We start from the raw sequence: 20,749 nt of genomic DNA on the forward strand, positions 1-20,749 counted from the left end.
AGAAGTTTATGATTCAAGAAAGAAACTAAAGAATGATCATACTATAAATCTATATATTCTTATAACTTGGTCTCAACTATCAACAGAAAGATATAGAGTAAACTTATAAGCAATCTTACCAATTGGAGGCTATAAGACAATACACTTGGTTGCAATCAATACGAGAAATATCTTGACGGTCAACTGGAGTTCTCTCTTCTATGTCTTTACTACGAACTGAAGTTTCTTGGCTTTTTGCATCTCTATTTAAAGGCTCTGAACTTCTGGTCAAGCCAGACTGCTCATTAGACAGTCTAATTAAAAGTTACAAGGAAGCTGGTACTGCCCAGCACTCTACACAGAACAAAACAATGAACTTGACCATTCCTATACAAATTATAACAATAAAGGGTGGACGCGATGTTTGTCCATAGAATTAGCTTTCTGCACCTATACTTTAACACATAACCTGCCCTATGGGATTTCATGTAGAAAGAGATTAAGAAAATGCTAGAGTGCGAAATGAGAAACCTAGTGGAATATGAATTTAGACATATATATCAAAATATATACAGCATTAAAATTGCATAGAACTCACTGCACACTGCTGCAGTGACACTGATAATTGTTCAGTCTTTCATTACAATGAATATCTTCTGTATTTATAGAGATCTCCATAAAATCACCAGTGGACACTGTTCTTCAAAAGTATTATGACTAAGTTCTAACTACAGCAACCAACAATAAAAAAAAATGAATTTGCTTATCAACAAACTCTTATTCAAAATAATATTCTCATTTTTTTACACCAGTTCCAGATGAATCATGGGCATATTTTGTTTTGATTCGTGTGGAATGACCGATTATGAAAATAATGTCAAGGAGGTTAACATACTTTGCTCTTTGTCGTTGAAGTCAACGGTGTGTCTTTTTGGGGAGGAGTGTCATCACCTTACAATCTGGCACCACCCAGGACAGCATATTCGTCAACACTGACGGCATCATCTTCCTTGTCGTTGTCACTGACTCTGGAAATGGAATTAGCCATGAGATTATCAGCTTCGGGAAGGTCCTCATCATGGTGAGCACCTGCAGCTTCAACTCTGTTATCTGCTGTGTCAACCAACACCTGGAAAAGCATCATGTAGCATAACATTCCATGACAAAAACAAAACTTTGAAAAATGTATTCAGTGCTCATTTTTTTCAAAGCCATAAAAGACATAGATCTACATTCCATTAGCAATACAGTTTAATCCTGTCGCAGGGTTCAGAGGTCTAGGTCCAAATTTTAGTTTACATGTAAATAGACCTGTGGTAATCCTGGGTTTTAGGGGCAGACATTATTTGCACAGAATTACAGCCAGGGTATTAAAAACAAAGAAAGAAACAATGGAAACAATCTTGCTAACCTTGCTGATGGAAGAATATATAAATTCGATCTTCTATGCTGCTGGTGATTCCGCAGCTCCTTTGGGGTACAGAGTGCCTCGTTTAACCTCACAACCTCCTTGTTAGGCCCCACCTTGCACAGTCTGAATGTTACACTGGCCAACTCTGGGAACTCCTCCCGCAGAACTCATATATTGTTGTAAAACTGTTCCCTCGATGCAGATGAATCATGGGCATATTTTGTTTCGATTCGTGTGGAATGACCGATTATGAAATTAATGTCAAGGAGGTTAACATACCTTGCTCCTTGTCGTAAAAGTCAACGGTGTGTCTTTTGGGGGAGGAGTGTCATCACCTTACAACCTGGCACCACCCAGGACAGCATCTTCGTCAACACTGAAATCTTCCTTGTCGTCACTGACACTGGAAATGGAATCAGCCATGAGATCATCAGCCTCGGGAATGTCCTCATCATGGTGATCACCTGCAGCTTTAACTCTGTTATCTGCTGTGTCACCCAACACCTGGAAAAGCATCATGTAGCATGACATTCCATTACAAAAACAAAACTTTGAAAAGTGTGTTCAGTGCTCATTTTTTATAGCCATAAAAGGCATAGATCTACATTCCATTAAGCAACACAGTTTAATCCCCTACTAGTTCGAGCTCTGGTCCATTTTTATGACAAAAAATAAATATTTTATATTGCCAAAATAACTTCTTACCTGGGGCTCTATGGCTGGACGATTGCCAATTATTAGGTGTAAGATGTCGTAATATGGGCAGTGCTGCCTTGCAGCCCCACTCTTTGCATTATTCGCCCTCGCATCTTTGTAGTCCTTCTTTAATTTTTTTAGTTTGTCCCGCAGCTGGTTGGGGGTCTGTTGATATCCGACGACAGCCATCTTCTTCGCCATATCGTCAAACACTTTTTTATTTCTGAAGGTCCCGTCAAGTTGTTGCTGGACCTCAGCTTCAGCCCATAGACCCAGGAAAATTTGTATTTCTCCATCCTCCCAGTTTGATCTTTTCGCCATTTCATATATATAGAAAACCCAGCAGGTACAGGATTTGAAAGTGTTGAAAATGTGTTGTGCACATGAGCGAGCGTGGATGTCTCATTAGCATTTTACAAAGCAGATTCATAAATCATTTCTCTGATACAATTGTTACATTATTAAATTGCAATTGATAAAAAAAATTATTCGTAAAAGTTATTGTTGATTTTATTTTTTGTGACTATTAACAAAAATGGGGTAATAAGTCTGTCATCATGAGGTTGGCACTTGTAAGCTTCCATAATTAAGGGCATGCAATTAAGAGACAGCTTGTCATTGAAATCTTCGCTTAGTTCAACAAATGCTTTCCTTAATTTTGTTGATTCCTCTCAGGTAAGGACACTACAACTGTATGTGTACTGTGTCCTGGAAGGAATGGCCCTTCTTTCCTCTGTTTGAAAAGGTTGGTATTCTGAAATTCTCTTGGGAACTCTGATATGTTGTATCTATGGCATTCATATCTTTTTTGGTGTCCTCTGGCCAAACTCAGCTTCTGGTTGGCATATCACAGATGTAAACTCGTTGTCCAGCACTTTCTTCACTGCCAATAATCTCCCTGCTCTCTGTAATGTCTTTGAAGTATATTTGCCTCCTGAATGACGTAGGAAATCTATTATCAGTAAAAAAGATAAATAAAAATTTCCTGATTTTGAGAAGAATGTGGGAGCTACATCTATATTGTAGATTTTAGCTCTTATTTGTAGGTTTGACCCAATGCAGTAGAAGAACAGGACAGAGATATCTTGCTAGCCTTAAGTCCAGTGCTCTCCTGCCTGATCTAGGCAGAGCATCATTTATTATTAAAAAAGAACACTTGGTTGTCTTTGCACAAGGTATATATAATATTCAAATTAAGGATAGGGCAACAATACAAAATTAATGAGGTAACAATTATGTCGTGAGGTTTATCAATTAAGTGACAGCTCGTCATCATACTCTTTGCTTTAGTTCAACAAATTTTTCCTTAATTTTGTTTATTTTGTTGTTAATCTCCTTCCAAGTTAGCTTTTGGCTCGTTCAAATTAAAGAAAGAGAAATTAATTAAAAGATGACAAAAACGGCAAACAAAAGTGAAAATGAAGATGTGATATCTTACCTTAATTTCTGTTTCATTTCTTCAATTTTGTTTGCCATTTTCGTTATCTTTCAATTTATTTATCTTTCTTTCTTTATTGCACTAGTAGGCACATTTTTAAATCTTTTGTTCTTAATTGGCTTCTTTTACCGCTTTCCATATTTTTATTTTTATATCTAAGTTTTCTTTTCACCTTTTCCCTTTCATTCTTTCTCCTTTCCCTTTTACATTTAAACAGCTCATCCGTCACTTAGTCAATCAAATGATCAATTCTGCCTTTTTTAATGAACACTTACTAATGACTGATCCGCCTCTTATAATCTTTATGAACACTTTTATAGTTTACTCTTTCCCACTTTTCACTCTTGCGAACTGTCGTCCGTCCATTATGATCAATTCTCAACACGAATCAAAACATCAGGCATAAATAAAAACAACTACGCTGTGATATTCCATACGAATCCATTTCAATAACAAAATTCATATACACATATTTACATATATACACATATGCATATTCACACATGTACACATTTACATATTATTTGCATATTTATACATTGACATAATTCAATAATATCAGATTCAGTTCAGTCACGCCATTATATATTTAAAATGTGTCTATATCACTTGTTCTTGACCAGCTTCGCTATCTAAAGAATCCGGTACATCATGTCACAATTATATTTGTCCAGTCCTTCCATATCGCACAATATCGTAGCAAACAAGCTCTCTTCCTGCACTTGTTGTTGACGGCGTTTCTCAGCTGCTTCCTCTGCTGATCGTTGCTGAGGCTTCAGGGGAACTGGATGACTGCCTGCGCGAGGATCGCTTGAAATCTACTGTCTTCACGAAGTCCCCGTTTGGTATTCCTCTCCTTTCCGTTGAACACGTTGCCTCCATTGAAGTTACTTGCTGCCAGCTCCTCCCTCGTGAACTGAGTTGACATAAGGCGTAGGACTAGGTCCTTGGCATCGGCGGTTGACTCCCAGATGCACCTCACGGCTGATGGTTACACTCGCATCGGAAGTTCCAATCAGGACCTGGTCGTCGGCGAGGGTTACATACTTTAGAGAAGCCTTCTCCTGGCGTTGCCCTTTCAATTCACGCACATCCTTCCTCAGCTCGGCGAACTCGAACAACATGGCCTAGTTTTGCTGCTGAAGCGTCTGCTTCTACTGGTGGAGGACAGTGTTCTGGTGGTCGAGTGCCCTTGTCTCAGTTACCAGCAGAACCGCGATGTCCTCCAGTCCATGTGGGTTGGTTCACTAGTAATGCCAAGTGCGAACAGGTTGGGAGACAGGTTGGAAAGCTGACGGGCACTCATATCAATGGACAAGAACAGAGTCAGACTCGTTATCGCTGTCGAGATCCATAGACAGGTTGGCGAAGTCTCTTGATCTATCATGGATGTTAGCAGCGTCTGGTAACGGTGACACTACGTCGGGACCAGATGGCACGGACAGATCCTCAGAAGCGATGGGCGAGGATAGCTCTGTTGCTGGACTGTCAACAGGCAGGTCAACGGTAGGCGTGGTCACAGGAGTAGGAGACCGGGATGGTCAAAGACATGTCGGGATCTTTGAAGGACGACGACGCAGCGTTGACCGTAGTGCGCGTCTTCAAGGCTGGTTTCTCTGTAAAAGGAAAACAAGAAGAGAAAAAAACATAAGTAAATGTGATTCAAGAACACCATAATGGGGAATGGGTAGTGGTAAATGGCAGCAACATATCAATCGTCTGGATATAACGATCAATATAAACTGTAACCATAACCTTGAGTCAATCAACCGGTTGATTTAAATTTCAATGTTGGCCCATTGAAGATAATGCTGCCACCACAGAAGGGAAAAGAGCTCCTTATGTCCACAGTGATCTTGCAATATTTTCATAATGTTTCTGATGTAAATTGAAAACTCTGTTTTCAATTTGCTAAAATTCATTCAAATTTCCATTATTTCTATAAATGAAGAAATAAATACTATAAATGACAGAAATAAAATGAATGACAGAAATAAAACTCTGAAACTGAAACAATGGAGATGGCTCCTCTGATGCACCAGGCACTTCTCCCGTAATGCCTTACAGACAATAGGGTAAACCTCTTTGCCCAAAAGGTCCTGATCGGATCCACGAATGGGCATTATCAATACCTTTCCCAAGGTACCAAGATCTAGGAGACGATACAGGAAAGCCTCCCGATGTCTCCATACCTTTGTACTCATGGTGTGATCGAGCCCGACCTCACTGAGTCCGGTAACCCATGGGAAAGCAAGGTAATGCAATAGTAGGTCGCATTGTCTCTTGGTATAGATAGAGATGGGCCTGCCTAGGATGGATCCCATCTGCGATTTTTCACAAAGACCCTTCCTGAAGATTCAGGATATCCTGTTCAAGGGCGGGGTTAGTGAAAAACTCAATAGTTCACAATAGTTCTTCACTCTGCTCTGCACGCCAACACAATGGACGGGTGCCCTCCCAGGGGCCATAGGGACAAGATGCTGGACTTAGTTGGCAAAAGCACGAAGACGGTCCGGGTGAAAATGTGCATCAAATCCCCTAAGGGTCAATGTGGTTTCAGCTGGTAAGCAGGGCCCAAGTCAGGTTGACCTGGCTGAGGTACAGGTGGAGGGACCGACGTCGGGGTCACATACTCCTGAGCTGGCCGTCTTGAGTGAGATGCAGACCTCACTGGAATCTCTGGCACTCGTCTTCCCGTAACCTCTCTCAACTCAACGATATTTTTTCGCTGGTTATCAAGAGAGGAGGTCCAGCAGAAAAGCTAAAGGATGGTAGTGAATCAATGCTGCAGGCATGTTCAATCTAGGAGTCTCTGCAAGCCATCGTGAGTTCACAAGCTCTACAAGCGCAAACTCATCCACCTTATCCCCTAGCAAACATTGCGTGATGTACTGCGATGCAACCCGTTGAAGATGCAGTGCTTCTCTGTTAAAACAATTTGTATAGAAGAGAAGTGATTTTATGTGCACAAAAGGACAAAAAAAACCCCAGATCTTTCAAACTTTTCTGTTATAAACTTTTTTTTTCAAGTGCAATGCAACATTGCAGTTAGAACAGTCCTAATGAGTGAGAATGGGATTAGAATCTCAATTCATGTCATACTTCGCAAAAGATATGATATTCATAGGGGAAACACATCAAATAATCAAGTTTTCAAAAGGTGGCAACCTTTGATGTCAAGATCATCATACAGAATGTGAAAATATGAAAGGAGTACATACTAGTAGGATCATTGTCTGCATTTCTTATTATTAATTTTACCTAGATAATAATCTGAAAATACAAACCTTGAACTTCCAATTCTTGCTGGTGTGTGGACAGGATGTGATCAGAAACCTTTTGAAGCTTCTCAGTAAATTCTCTGCAATCAGTGTCCACCCCTGTTGTACGCAACATCTTACCCTTAATCTGATATTAAAAGCAATACAAGTCATGATATGCACTATAACCATAGAATGTGAGGTTAGTGTTATTTTGGCCCTTTGAAAATGAACTTGGATACGGCGCTAAAAATAATGCAGAATTATACTCAAGTTGAAAACATAAACATTGGAGTATTATTTGTGCATATTTTTCTCTATTCATGATACCTTGTGCTAAGGTGCATTACAATTCTTACTCATAGCAAGATTACACATATTTTAGAAGTGTAAAAAAATTGCATTTTTATGCTTTTTTACAATTGAATTAAGCTCATGATCTAGGTGCAAAATTTATACTAAAGGACCTTCAAAAAAGTTATTTCTTCTGTATTTAATGCATATATTTTAACAATTAAAATATTGCTACATAAGATTTAAATCAAAGAAGAAATACACAAGGAAAACAAAAACAACTCATGAAACAAACCTCTTGCTTCCATCCTAGACAAGGGTATTCTTCCATGAGCTCAGGAACTGAAGTCTCTGAAAGAACTTTTGCTCTTTTGGATCAATTGATGGCGCTTCTTGAGCCTCACCTACAATTCGATATTTTGCACAATGTATATTCTGATCAGTTGGATTTATAACTTGAAATTCTATGTCATCAAGAGTGTTATGCAAAGTTGGATTCTTGAGAGTTGCTGGACTTCTTGGGTTTATCCTCGTTTTCAGGTTTTCTTTCCTTGAAGAAGGATGCAGGAGCATGAAGTAGGGTGTGATGCTTCCATTGGAATCCCCTCTAGGTACATCACAACTTCATGCATCCTGATGACATGTGCAATGGTCGTAAGCAGTTATCGTACAACTTGTGCTTCCTGGTAATACCCCTTCTTTCCTTGAAAGATTTTCTGATGAAGTTCCTGCAGTCCCTTAGGCTATGCCGCCCAGAGCAGCATGGACAACTCCCTTCGCTCTTCGCTTTATACTTTGCGGCCATACCTTTATCAGCTGTGGGATTACTCTGAGTGGATATTGTTGTTACCTTGAGCCCCCCTTTTGGCTTTGAGGATTTGTTAGATGGTTTGTTCCTTTACTTGCCAATGTTTTGTCCTAACAAGTTACTTGCTAACTGGGCAGACTCCTCAACGAGCATTCTCATAGCTTCAAATGTTGGAGCCATGAACCTGGTCATCATTGAGTGCGCTCCACTTCAGCAACTGTAATGTCCTTGTTGGCTTTCATAGCCAAAACTTCTGCTCAAGCTTTAATTGTTCTTGTTTCAGTTCATGAGCCTTTGTTATGTGCTGTTTATTGATGCCTGCAACAGCCGCCTTGGCTCTTGCTTCTTTTAGTCGTACTGACTATGTCGAGCTTGCTATGGTGAACCGGGATGTATTGCTACTCGACAATCGGGAAGACCGCACTGACCATCTGTCATCATCAATGTCGCCATCAACGTCGGCTGACCGACCTCCCACCTCAACTTGTTTCTCCGCTGCTTCCATCCAATCCCTTAGTCTGACTTGGAACTCTTGATAGTTCTTGACATTTCTTTCAAATTTTTCCGAGGCAGACTCGGCTTCCGCTCCACTCAACTCGCTTATGTATTCTCCACTTTTTTCAGTGTAGGAGGTGAATACCCTTTCAAGCTGGAAATGTTTTTGCCCTACTACGTCTTTGTTTTCGAAGTCTGCCATTAAACTCTCTAGTTCCTTGTAGTGTCGGGATAATGTCCCCATGTATCCCGTACATGAATGCTTCAGCGAAGTGACATAATCATCATTCCAAAAATATGAATCTGCCATCCTTTTGTCTGGCAATTGTGAACTTATGTGACTTCTGTAACAAATTAAGCCACAGGAGTTTAATATAGGATGGTAGTTTATACTTCTTCTTCAGCATCTTCACTTATAATCTTTTCACCTTTTTCATTTTTGACTGCCTTCCACTTAAAACTAACCAGCTATTTAGATAAAATTGGTTAAGTCAGAAACTATCAAAGGGGTGGAGTTCATTAAAGGACAATAAAAACTTAATTTTCATCAAGTGTTTCAACTAGGGATGAAGTTCTCTGGACTTGGGGCCTATCCATAAAGCCGCAGCCCATTGGCGAATGTCAGTGTCATAATCTCTGTAAGGGATGTCCCACGGATTGTCGCCACCAGTCGGCCCACATCACCCAGATAGGCAGGAGAAGTATACTCCTCGATTGGATGGACATTGAGATGGGAAGAATCCGTCTCCAACAGGAGCCGATCCTGCGGGATCTCCCGGACTGCGGCACACTGCTTTGTGGAAAAGTTCTTACAACAACCTGTTATCCCAAAGTAGCAATGGGGGAAGGCTTAGGTCCATTCACGGACTGCATGAAGGTCTCCACTGAAACAATGGAGATGGATCCTCTGATGCACCAGGCACTTCTCCCGTAATGCCTTAAGGGGGAATACAAGAAACCTCTTTTCCCAAGATATCAAGATCTAGGAGATGATACAGGAGAGCCTCCTGATGTATCCATACCTTTGGACTCATGATGTGATCGAGCCTGACTTCACTGAGTCCGATTACCCGTGGGAAAGCTAGGTAATGCAATAGTAGGTCCCATTGTCTCGTGGTATAGAGATGGGCCCGCTAAGGATGGATCCCAACCACGATTTTCCATAAGGACCCTTCCTGGAGATTCAGATTATCCTGTTCAAGGGCAGGGTTAGTGAAAAACTTGTAGTCACAGTAGTTCTTCACTCCTCCTTCCACGCCAACACAATGGACGGGTTCCCTCCCAGGAGCCATAGGGACAAGATGCTGGACCTTGTTCACAAAGGCACGAAGGGTCAATGTGGTTTCAGCTGGGTTAGTGGTGCCCAAGTCAGGTCGACCTCCCCCTGGTTGAGGCACAGGTGGAGGGACTGATGTCGGGTCACAGACTCCTGAGCTGACTGTCTTGTGCAAGACGCAGACCTCACTGGAATCTGTGGTGCTTTTATTCCCGGAACCTCTCTCAATGATATGTCTTCGCTGGTTATCAGAGAGGAGGTCCAGCAGAAAAACCAAAGGACGGTAGTGAATCAATGCTGCAGGTGTGTTCACTCTAGGCCACTTATGGTGATCAATCATGGCCTGCATTTCAAACAGATCCTCTTTGGAAACCCGAGGAGTCTCTGCACGCCATCTTGAGTTCACAAGCTCTACAAGCGGAAATTCATCCGCCTTATCCCCTAACCAACATTGCGTGATGTACTGCAATGCAACCCGTCAGAATCGGAATCTCGGTCCCGAGTGTACCTTGCGCAGCCTGAAACATTTAGGAAGGTGCTGCAACAAATGTTGCCGCATCAATACAACTCAACGGCAAAAGAAAGATTGCAATCATCTTGCTTACAAAAGGGACACAAATATTTGTCAATTATCATCCCTTATATCCAGATGAACCCTCTCCGTAGGAGAACCGGCATGGTATTTGATAAGAGGGTGTTTTCCATATCTAGAAGATTTCTTATTCCGATTACAAGAAGAACACCCCCTTGTAATTTTGAAAGTCTTTTGTCATCCCATACTAAAAATATTTAGTTCTTATTTTACTTTAAGTACTGTAATACCTGCATGACCGGCTGAGGGCACATCATAATTAAATCGGATCACCTCCTATTTTAAGGAATCAGGAATAACTACTGAACTTTGGATTCATCTTCTTGATCCCGTTTCCAAATCAGACCATCTTTAACAAAAATTAATTCCTTAGTAGTCCATAGAAATTTACTGGCGGGGTCAAGTTACAAGTATTCCTTCATCTATGGTGTCATCAGAAGTAATCCATCCAAATAGACGTACTTAACGGTCGTCTGATTTTTGCTTTTCTTGCCTAAAATCAGCTGATGAAAATTCCTCCTCGGACACTTTAATTGCATCAATTGAAACCTCATTAATTGAAATACGAGATGTATCCTGATTGACGGAAACTTCCATGTGACTCGAATTATATGAACATTCTACTGAATCATTTAATTAGACCTTTGATATTTGACCTGATTTAGAATCAGTATCAACAGAAGATTTATGAGGTAGCAGAACAACATTGTCCACGACGTCGACAAAATGTGACAAATTTTTGTAGGCGTGCTGAAAATAAGGCCACCCACCACCCTTCAGGTCGCACACCTAAATGATAATGTTTACACAAATTTGACGCCCCAGGCGCCTGCGATAACGCATCTGCATTTTTGTGAGCTCTGCCCGGTTGATATTCAACTACCATATTATATTGACCTAATTCTTCGAGCCAGCAAGCCAGTCGGCCTTAGGGCCTTTTGGTGACATTGTTTAATTTCTTATAATCAATAAACCAACGGACTCCACCATCTTTCTTTTGAACTAGAACTGGAGGTGATGCCCATTCCGACACTGAGGGTTGAATAACCCCTGCAGTAAGCATCTTGTTGAGATGCTCCTTTTCCTCAAGGCATCCCCAGTGTCAATTTGATGCTCGATTTCTGTGAAATTCCCTAAATCAAGTCCATTTTTGCAAAAAAACTTCTCCATATTCTCTCAGTATATCCCTAAGAATTTGTCTTTCATGATCTTTTAGACGTTGGGAAGAAAGCTTATATAGATCTAGAGATATATAGACGGAATTTCATGATCGGATAATTTTGTTGGTTTGATGTTCTCATCACCAATAACCTTACATATTTTGGGATCGATTGATGGTGCTTCTTGAGCCTCACAATTATATCTTTATATATGTATATTCTGATCAGTTGGATTTATAACTTGAAATTCTGTGTCACCATGAGTGTTATGCAAAGTTGGATTCTTGATAGTTGCTGGACTTCTTAGGTTTATCCTTGTTTTCAGGTTTTCTTTCCTTGAAGAAGGATGCAGGAGCATGAAGTAGGGTGTGATGCTTCCGTTGGCATCCCTTCTCGGTACATCTCAACTTCATCATGCATCCTGATGACATGTGCGATGGTCGGAAGCGGTTATCGCACAACTTGTGCTTCCTGGTAATACCCCTTCTTTCCTCGAAAGATTTTCCGATGAAGTTCCTGCAGTCCTCTAAGCTATGCCGCCCAGAGCAGCATGGACAACTCCCTTCGCTCTTCGCTTTATACTTTGCAGCCATACCTTCACCAGCTGTGGGATTACTCTGAGTGGACATTATTGTCACCTTGAGTCCCCCTTTTGGCTTTGAGGATTTGTCAGATGGTTTGTTCCTTGATTTGCCAATGTTTGTCCAAACAAGTTACTTGCTAACTGGGCAGACTCCTCAATGATAATTGTCATAGCTTCAAATGTTGGAGCCATGAACCTGGTCATCATTGAGTGCGCTCTACTTCAGCAACTGCAATGCCCTTGTTGGCTTCCATAGCCGAAACTTCTGCTCAAGCTTTAATTGTTCTTGTTTCAGTTCATGAGCCTTTGTCATGTGCTGTTTATTGATGCATGCAACAGCCGCCTTGGCTCTTGCTTCTCTTAGTCGTGCTGACGATGTGGAGCTTGCTATGGTGAACCGCGATGTATTGCTACTCGACGATCGGGAAGACCGCACTGACTGTCTGTCGTCATCAATGTCGCTACATCCCATGTCAACTTGTTTCTCTGCTGCTTCCATCCAATCCCTTAGTCTGACTTGGAACTCTTGATAGTTCTTGACATTTCTTTCGAATTTTTCTGACGCAGCCTCAGCTTACGCTCCACTCAACTCGCTTATGTATTCACCACTCTTTTCAGTGTAGGAGGTGAATACCCTTTCAACCTGGAAATGTTTTTGCCCTACTACGTCTTTGTTTTCGAAGTCTGCCATTAAAATCTCTAGTTCCTTGTAGTGTCGGGATAATGTCCCCATTTATCCCCTACATAAATGCTTCAGTGAAGTGACATTATCATCATTCCCAAAATATGAATCTACCATCATTTTGTCTGGCAATTGCGAACTTATGTAACAAATTAAGCCACAGGAGTTTAATATAGGATGGTAGTTTATAAATTTGATGGTCGATATTCCAAACGCTCTCGAAATAAACAGTTCAGGAACAAAGTGTTGAGAGTGTGTGAACAAAGAAAGTGGTTCGCTGAAGTATAAATAAAGAAGATAAACACATGATAATAGGAGTGGGCTATACATGGGTCAAAAATACTTTTTTGGCCATTTTGATATGGCAACAGTTTTTTTTTTGGTTGTAATTTATCTCAACATGAAATGACAATATTTTTTGTCTCGACTTGGGGGCTATCCATAAAGCCGCAGCCCATTGGCGAATGTCAGTGTCATAATCTCTGTAAGGGAGGTCCCACGGATTGTCGCCACCAGTTGGCCCACATCACCCAGATAGGCAGCGGTATTACACTCCTGGTCTGGATGGACTTTGAGATGGGGAGAATCTGTCTCCAATAGGAGCCGATCCCGTGGGATCTCCCGGACCGTGGCACAATGCTTTGTGGAAACGTTCTTACAACATCCCGTTATCCCAAAGTAGCAATGGGGAAAGGCTTAGGTCCATTCAAGGACTGCATGAAGGTCTCCACTGAAACAATGGAGATGGATCTTCTGATGCACCAGGCACTTCTCCCGTAATGCCTTAAGGGCAATACGAAAAACCTCTTTGCCCAAACGGTCAGATCCACGGATGTGCATTATCAATACCTTTCCCAAGGTACCAAGACCTAGGAGACTATACAGGAGAGCCTCCTGATGTGGAAACTCCCTTTGGAACCTTACGCTTTCGCGGTCCCACCTGGACTCCCACAGAAGCTGTTGGGACCATAGACAGAGTGGCTGTGGTCGGCTGTGTCAAGTCCCTTTCAACAGCCCCCAACAGGGCTTTTCTTCCAGCCCCTTTTTCAAGCCACCACCTGTACTTAATGTTCTTATACTCTTCGTTGGGAGCAAGTCTGTGCAGGCAGGATTGTTCCCCACCTCAGCAGCCTTCTTTAGGAGCTTACTGTGCCCAACAGAAGGCCGAGTCGTCGAAACTCCCTTTGGAACCTTACACTTTCTCGTCTCCTGCTGATGCTTGTCCACTGTATTCCTGTAATACATACTCAGGGACTTGATATATGCATCACTCAAACCATTCTTTCCCCCTTTGATGACTGGATTCTTTTGTCGCAAGTTTTTCAAATTGGTGAACAGTCGCTTATGCACATGGTTGACGCATTCCACTTTCTCTATATAGATGTCACCATAGGGTTTTACATTCTCATTTAGATTAGTAAGTGTCTTACTATCTCCATCACTTACGACCGTGGTGTAGCGTAATCGATCTTTTGCTGATCTGCTGAATATCACCTCGGCAGCTTCCATCTCCATGGCAGGACTGGAGCCTGAATAGTTGGCACGACACTTGCCACCTGCCTCATGTGCTTGTTTCCATGACAAGTATGTGTCACTTGTCGTATCCATCCAGTCCCATGCCTTGCAATCTTCACAAGTTTTAGAGAGAATGTGGACATCTATTACCTCACCAGTGTCCATGGACATGAGGACCCCCACACCATAGTTGGAGGTAAATCCTTGTTTGTGCCAAGTACCGTCATAGGAGACGGTGACATCCAGTATATCATCCGCTGTAAGATCTGGATTTTCTTCTGTTATAAGTTTGTGAAGGCGGCAGGCGCTGACGTGCATCTTTCAACTCAACAGCTAATTCATCAACCAGTGCATTGTATATTGAGATATTATGGTCACTCCAGCTGGAAGGATTTGAAGGAGGAGGCATATTGAATATGGAACATAAGTCGACCATCATTGCACGACTGCCTCCCATCGCATATGCAGCACGGCGATTGGCATCGTATGACTGTCCTTTCTTTGTACGCTGCTTTGATGGTGGAAGTGGAGTTGAGTGACCGCATCTACTGCATATGATAGAAAGTTCAGAGGAGAGACCACGGCGCTGAAGATTGTCCTCTTGCAACCGCAGTTTTTCTGTAGAAAAATAAGGGCAGGAAAAAATTTATCATACTTCATTTTTATTTTTTCGAAGCTGGGTGGAAAGTTCATAAATTAATTGATTGGTCAAAAGATGCCTTTATTTGTATGAAATTGCAGGGATTTCTGTTAGTTCATACCATTTTGACCTTATTTCAGTCTCCACCTTGTTTTTCCGAATTGGATATCTGCTGGAATGATGCGTGGAAAGTAAAATCAGACCCAACTGCAAATCTATTTCTGTAGTCTAATGTTAAATATTTTAAAACAATTCATAAGTTAGACTGCAAACATAAATCCATGTCATAATTGGAAATATTTAGAGCCTATAATTCTATTTTAAAAAATATAATCTTTATTCCTAATGCTTGAATAAACAAAATAATTACTTTAATTTTTTTCAATTATAACAATAAAAAAAAATTATTGCACAAAAAAAATGGAACTTACCATGGGCACATTTGTGAGCTTTTGAGAGGGCTTCAGACAGACACTGGTGATCAATTAGGCGATATCCTTCAGGATTTGAGGATAATTGACAGTCATCATCATCATCAAAAGAATCTAAATCACCTGCTAACACTCTAGAATGCACTAATTTTCTTTGGCTAGCGGTAGGATTGGGATAGGATGATGTAGATGGTCCTTGTGTTTCACCAGTATTTATATCAGTTGAAGCACAGGTGGGACTATTGGAAGACTTGGTTCCTTCCTGTGGCTGTTCTTCATCTAATTCCTCCTTTTTGTTCTTCATCCAGGCTGGAATACCTCGGAATTTACAACTTTTCTTCTTCTTTGGCATATTTACTTGTCAAGTAGACAATTTTCTATGATAAATAATCGGCGAATTCTCACTGTCACTCTGTACTCAATGTAGAAAGGCTTTGTCAATAGGCTTTGTGTACTGTAGGGCTTGTGAAAGAAGCTTACCTACATGATGTACTCTACCAAGATATGGCGCTAGTCATCCCTGAGATACCTCAAACATTTTCAGCTTTTTTCCAGAGATTTTGGTCTATTTTTGGCCAAAAAATTGATGTTTTTATTCGAAATCGGCCACTTCCGGTTTGCAATAATTCCACTTCCGGTTATCAGAGGCCTTACAAAGAGTTATATTGTTTTTTTTTTCATATATAAGAGTATTTCTGAGGCTTTTTGGGTCATAATTCTTGTTTATAAGACTACATAGAATGACTTTATTATAATATAATGACAGTATTACACCCTTTCATCTGGTTGGAAGCAAAGTGCAATATCGAACCAACGCCAACATAACAATAGTACTAGCACTATGTCCCTGATTGTGACATTGCTTGGCCAACATTTTTTCATTTATTTATTTATTTTGTTTTATTTATAGTCTCTTCAGTACAAAACTGCTTTACAATAGACCCCTGTTAAAATACAAACATATTACAATAATATACAATGTAAAAAGAGTAAAACATTAAATACAACATACAGAGAAAACAACAAGTAACATCAGCGTAATAATAAAAAGAGTTTAAAAAAAGAGTCATACAATAAAATCAGTGGAGGATGAAGACAAATACCAGCAACTGCCAGTTAATGTAATTAAACACATGATTATGGCGGTCTTATCCTTGATTCTTAAGAATTAAAATCAAATAAAAAAATGCTAAATAGGTAAACGTATACATGTTAAAAAGGTACACAAAGATGAATGAAAACATTGATCTTGAAAAGGAGGACACTCGGCTGTCTGTGTTGGTATAGTGTTCAACGTGACGCCAATATTGCAGTAATGGCTATGAGCGATGTTGACCAAACTCCTTTCAAGTGTTTCCAAATGTTCACCTGCCAACACCCTGGATATAACCCGATCCTCCACATTCTTAGTGAGTCCAATTTTGTGGTAGAGGGTGAAAGGTACTGGAATAATTGAAGGAAGATTATTGATGAAATCATTGTCAGTTGTCAAATATCTGCAGTTATTTTCAACACCACAGAGGTACTGCCTTCCCACAAGTGCTACTGCCATTTCTACATGGTAAATAGTGCATGGCTTTGCTCGTCTCTCGCATCTCCAGATGCCAGGTCTTAATGTTCCATTCTGATGAGGTTGGCACACCAGTGTTCCGTTTCTGAATAACTTGTAGTAATACAAGATATATAGAATGATATCTTCAGGAGAGACTTAATGCAAAAAAAGTAAAAAATGACCACCTTTTTATGAATTTCTTATCTTTCAGATTTGTTTTATATATATATATATATATATATACATTTCCATACCGTAATAAGATTTTATTTCAGACAAAATGTGGTCGAAAACTGGAAGACAGTGTTTGCATTTTGCTGCAAATATTTATTTTTTTACGATTATAAAAATACAATTAAGAGCACCATTATTGTTTCCGTAAAATCCGAATAGTTTATTCTGGTTTGAAATTTTGATATGTAAATAGTTATCAAAACCAAATTTTGAGTTGAGACCATATTTCGTGTGGCAATTCATTCTGACTTGTGTTCTTCAATCACCTCTTTCAGGTACGTGTATAGTACTCGGAAGAATCGTCATCTGGGAGAGAATGCACCAGGTGGGTGTTTCGTGAGGCTGTTTGTAAGTTAAGAGCCACTTTAAGAACGACTGGTGAACCTTTCTTAAGCGCTAAAGCATCGTCATTGGTGTAAAGCATTTACCAAAAGAAAGGATCACCAGTCATTCTTAAAGTCACTCTTATCTTACGAACAGCTTAATGAAACACCCACCTGAAGCAACAAGCATGACAGCAACAGCTGCACCAACATCTTGAAAGGATGTAGTAAACTGAAAAAAAAAACGTGTGACAAAAATGACATGAAAATCTGCTTTCATTTGATTTTGCTATGACCCCCCCCCCCCATTGCTCCCTGTTCTTAAGAGGAAAATGTTAAATGTACACTGTTAATGAAAATGGTTGGATACACATATCTTTCCTCAAGAAACCTTTTTTTTTTGCTTCGGCTATAATTTCGTGAATTTGTCTGTCACAGCTTTTATTTTCTAGGCCCCTGGCTCTCTTGGCTTTGCCCAAACCATTTCCAGACAAACAAACTTGGGATAATTTAGTATTTGTTTTTGCTGCACATTTAATTATGTATTTCCGAACTGTCGATCATTGGGTTTAATTACCTTTTGAGTTTTGACGGTATTAAAGTGATCATTTCACTTTGTTCTGATTTAAAAAATTCTCATTTTGGTTCTTGAGAATGGGCTAAACATTAGGCTTATAGTGTAAAAATACCATCCCAAAAGTGTCAAAGTATTATATCTACAGGATCAATTTTAAAACATTGGAGATGTAAACCAAAGTTTGAAAATAATTGGGAGTTGGTTTCAATGACTATATGTATAGAGTGAATCTGTGCAACACAACGCATTAACTCTAGATGAACACAGCATGACCTACATACAGTGTGTATAAGGTATACACTGAATGTACAGTGCAGCTAATAATAGCGTGTGTATAGGAGATACACACAGAAGGCAGTCAAAATAGCCAACGGACTTTTTGAATTGGAGAAAACTGGTCATAAGCTGGAACCCATCTACTAGACGGGTTCTCAAAATCAAGCTAATAAAGTGCTACTTGTATCTAAATTAGAGTTTTTCATCCTATATTGTTGTCTGTTCATTCTGCTGCATTAAAGTGCATAACACTTAAAGTTAATCAAAATTTATTAGAAATTAGTTTTGAATACATGTAAATTACACTCTAAATCTTGTTTCATCCTCACTCACTGGTCTGACTGACTTCCTGTGGGGACTGGTGCCCTTATATGCTAGAGCTCATGTGAGTTCTGAGCTGACCGGGCTTGCCCATTAAATTGTCGGTGAATGGAGCAGCGGGTAGGAGGGCACCAGCCCCCACCAGAACCTAGCTAGGAATTCCGGTGGGTGATGCAAAACTGTTCTTTTTGAAATTATGTACTCGGTTTAATTTGTTAAGATCTCTTTTTTTATTTGTTTTCCTATTTGTTGTTGTTTGTATACAAATTGTAGCATAATGAGTTATAGTTCTAAAATGTATTTTATAGTTTAATCCTAGAGGGCTATATTTTTATGTTGTGATACTTGCGTTTATGGAGAAGTACGTCAGTTCGCTAGGAGCTGCGATGACGTGCGGTTGTGAATAGTTAGCTCCGATTATTAAAAACTAAGACTTATACCATACACAAGATCTCTCCATTTTGCTTTCTTTATAAGGTGAGTGCTTGTGATTGATTCTGTGTGTATTTAAGAGAGATATGAGATGAAGGAAGATGTATCACGTTGCAAAATAGACTTTTGTGAGAGAATATAAATAAAATATATTGTTTGAATTCTTTTTCCAACAGAAGACAGATCTTATCTTTTCATCAAATCCTGATAAACATTTTGATTTCTTGTATGTATCTTTTCAATTTAACATGAAATATCATTCATAAAAGTAAATCATTCATTTTCATTCAAAAATCTATCTCTAGAATGACTTTTGAGAGGATTTTTTTTTTCATTATAAAACAATGGTTTTCCTTGATCATTCATTTGCAATTTTCTTAAAAGTACATCATCACTAAAAGGCATTGGACTGCGTCAAAATTGTACAATCTGTAATTATTAACCAAGTATGAAGGTGAAAAAAACAACAATTTCTTTTAAAACTTTGTACATCAAAATTGTCCAATATTTTAGTAACATAATAACTTTGTACAATATATACATATATGCTTACAAGCAAATTTCCTTGTTCCTGCAGAATGACAAGAAATTGTTCGTTATGCAAAAAGAGCATAAAATGGTTAGCAATTATCAACAAAAAAATTATCAGTATGAAATATTGAGGCATTTAAGAAAAATACATGAGATACATGAAATGAATCCAAATGTCACATAATATAACATGAAAAATATTAGCTAATGTTAATCGGTGACTATTTTCTCTTCAAAATGTAATCACTTTTAAATACTGTCTAGAAATAGAATATATTTGTTGATTCTTGCTACAACATTTCACTATCTTCTTTCTTCTTGGAAAAAGTTTATTGGTGTTCAAATTAATATATTTTCATATCATCGCGATGTCGACTGTTGAAGAAAAGATGATCCTAAATAACATGTTCAATCTCTCGAATATCTGTAAAGTCTGTAAAAAATGAAATATTGTATAATTCAAACAATAAAAAACAAAAGAAATAGTGGGTGAGGGACATCATCGTCTGTCTCATTTGCATGTCACTGAGATGTGCATATCATAGTTTTGTAAAAAAGTAAGCGAAACTTTACTTTATAATGCCATAACTTTCTTATTTTACATCCGATTTTGATGACATTTTTAGCATTGTACTAGCCTAATGTTTCTCTATTTATTCATATCAACATTTTCTTTAATAGACTTGACCTTTAAAAAGATATAAATGGAATCAAAAGGGTCCTTATTCACCCCACTCTCCCTTAATTTATTAAATATGATATTTCCAAAAAAATGCCCCCTTTCAATGATTATATTTCTTCAGAAAATTGAGCTTCTTATAAAAGAGATAATATGAGCTGGATTTATAAAGCGCTTTTTGCCTGATGATACAAAGGGCTATCATTACCCTGGCTTTCAGCGTCGTTAATTTTTGCTAAGGTCAGGTAGACCGGTAAATTTGAATTACATCAGTTTTGATCTCTTTACATTGTTTTAAACAAGATATGAAATAAATGCATTGGAATAACTTGTAGTATTTCTTGATTGAGTCAAACAAATCCTAGGTCAATCCATGTCAAAGCAATTACCAGTGCTTGTCACCCGACACCATCCGATTTTCTGAAAACTCGCACCAAAATGATGTCCCCCCAAGTGTCTGACGGAAAATTCTGAAATATTTTGCCCCAAGGTCAGAAGGTTGCTAAGATACAGCCTCCCTTAGCGACCAATGCGTGGTCAAACAACTGACTTTAAACAAAATTG

General features: G+C 39.3%; 1 protein-coding gene across 1 annotated transcript in view; it reads left to right on the forward strand.

The window, feature by feature from the left end:
• Nucleotides 1–16,575: 16,575 nt before the first annotated feature.
• The window catches only part of LOC129280953 (uncharacterized), a 41,001-nt gene continuing 36,827 nt past the window's right edge, over nt 16,576–20,749 (forward strand). Inside the window, exons 1-2 of the mRNA XM_064112612.1 lie at nt 16,576–16,700; nt 17,322–17,394. Of these exons, the coding sequence (XP_063968682.1) occupies nt 16,576–16,700; nt 17,322–17,394 (198 nt within the window). The remainder of the gene's footprint in view (nt 16,701–17,321; nt 17,395–20,749) is intronic.

This window comes from Lytechinus pictus, chromosome 17, assembly GCF_037042905.1.
Source record: "Lytechinus pictus isolate F3 Inbred chromosome 17, Lp3.0, whole genome shotgun sequence".
NCBI lineage: Eukaryota > Metazoa > Echinodermata > Echinoidea > Temnopleuroida > Toxopneustidae > Lytechinus > Lytechinus pictus.